The 758-nt window shown below is 57.5% G+C and overlaps 1 protein-coding gene across 1 annotated transcript in view; it reads right to left on the bottom strand.

Moving 5' to 3' along the window:
- The window catches only part of ETH_00038180 (uncharacterized protein), a gene marked incomplete at both ends in the record, with an annotated part of 2923 nt that overhangs the window by 499 nt on the left and 1666 nt on the right, over positions 1-758 (bottom strand). Inside the window, 2 exons of the mRNA XM_013376109.1 lie at positions 3-137; positions 361-702. Coding sequence (XP_013231563.1) covers positions 3-137; positions 361-702 — 477 coding nt within the window. The remainder of the gene's footprint in view (positions 1-2; positions 138-360; positions 703-758) is intronic.

The following is a 758-nucleotide window of genomic DNA, read 5'->3' as shown; positions in this document are numbered from 1 at the left end:
GCCTGCGTGGCTGCTGCTGCTGCTGCCGGGGCTGCTGCTGCTGCTGTTGGGGGGCTGCCAAGGGCTTGCGGGTCCGGCGGGAAAGAGGCAGCGGCTGAGTTCAGCGGAGTCGCCCACGACCTTCAGACTCCAGGCAGCTGCAGCAGCAACAGCAGCAGCAGCAGCAGCAGCAGCAGGTGGCGTGCAGTGCAGCAAAGCGCCTTGCTGCTAGGGGTCTTCTTGCCCGTGCCTTTAATTTGAATATTTGATTTAATCCTTTTAAAACTACTGAATCATTTAATTTCGAAATTAAAAAGATTTTAAAATTAATTTAAAATGATTTAATTTGAATTTAAAACAAAAGAAAAGACCCAAACTCACCTGCATGCGCAAGCAAAGCTGCACAGAGCTGCAGCCGCAGCGCCTCCACAGAGAGACACAGCAGCACGGGCTTGATGCCCTCTCCTGCTGCTGCTGCTGCTGCTGCTTCTGCTGCTGCTGCTGCTGTTGCTGTTGCTGTCGCTGCTGTTGCCGCTTCTGCTGAGCTGGTGCGTTGAGCCTGACACTCATCGACTGAAGCGCAACGCGATGCGGGCACTCCCTGCACTTGCTGCTGCTGCTGCTGCTGCTGCTGCTGAGGCTCTGGAGGCAGCAGCTGCATCAGCAGCGCGAAACGGCCTGGGGGGCGGCAAGGGGGCAGCGCCAAGACCTCTGTCGTGGTTGCTGCAGTTGCTGCAGCAGCAGCAGCTGCTGCTGCTGCTGTGGGTGCACGCCGGCGC

Source organism: Eimeria tenella, genomic scaffold (genome assembly GCF_000499545.2).
Source record: "Eimeria tenella Houghton genomic scaffold, Eth_scaff3145, whole genome shotgun sequence".
Taxonomy (NCBI): Eukaryota; Apicomplexa; class Conoidasida; order Eucoccidiorida; family Eimeriidae; genus Eimeria; species Eimeria tenella.
The sequence above is the reverse complement of the archived record's forward strand: the minus strand, read 5'-3'. Positions and strand labels throughout refer to the sequence as shown.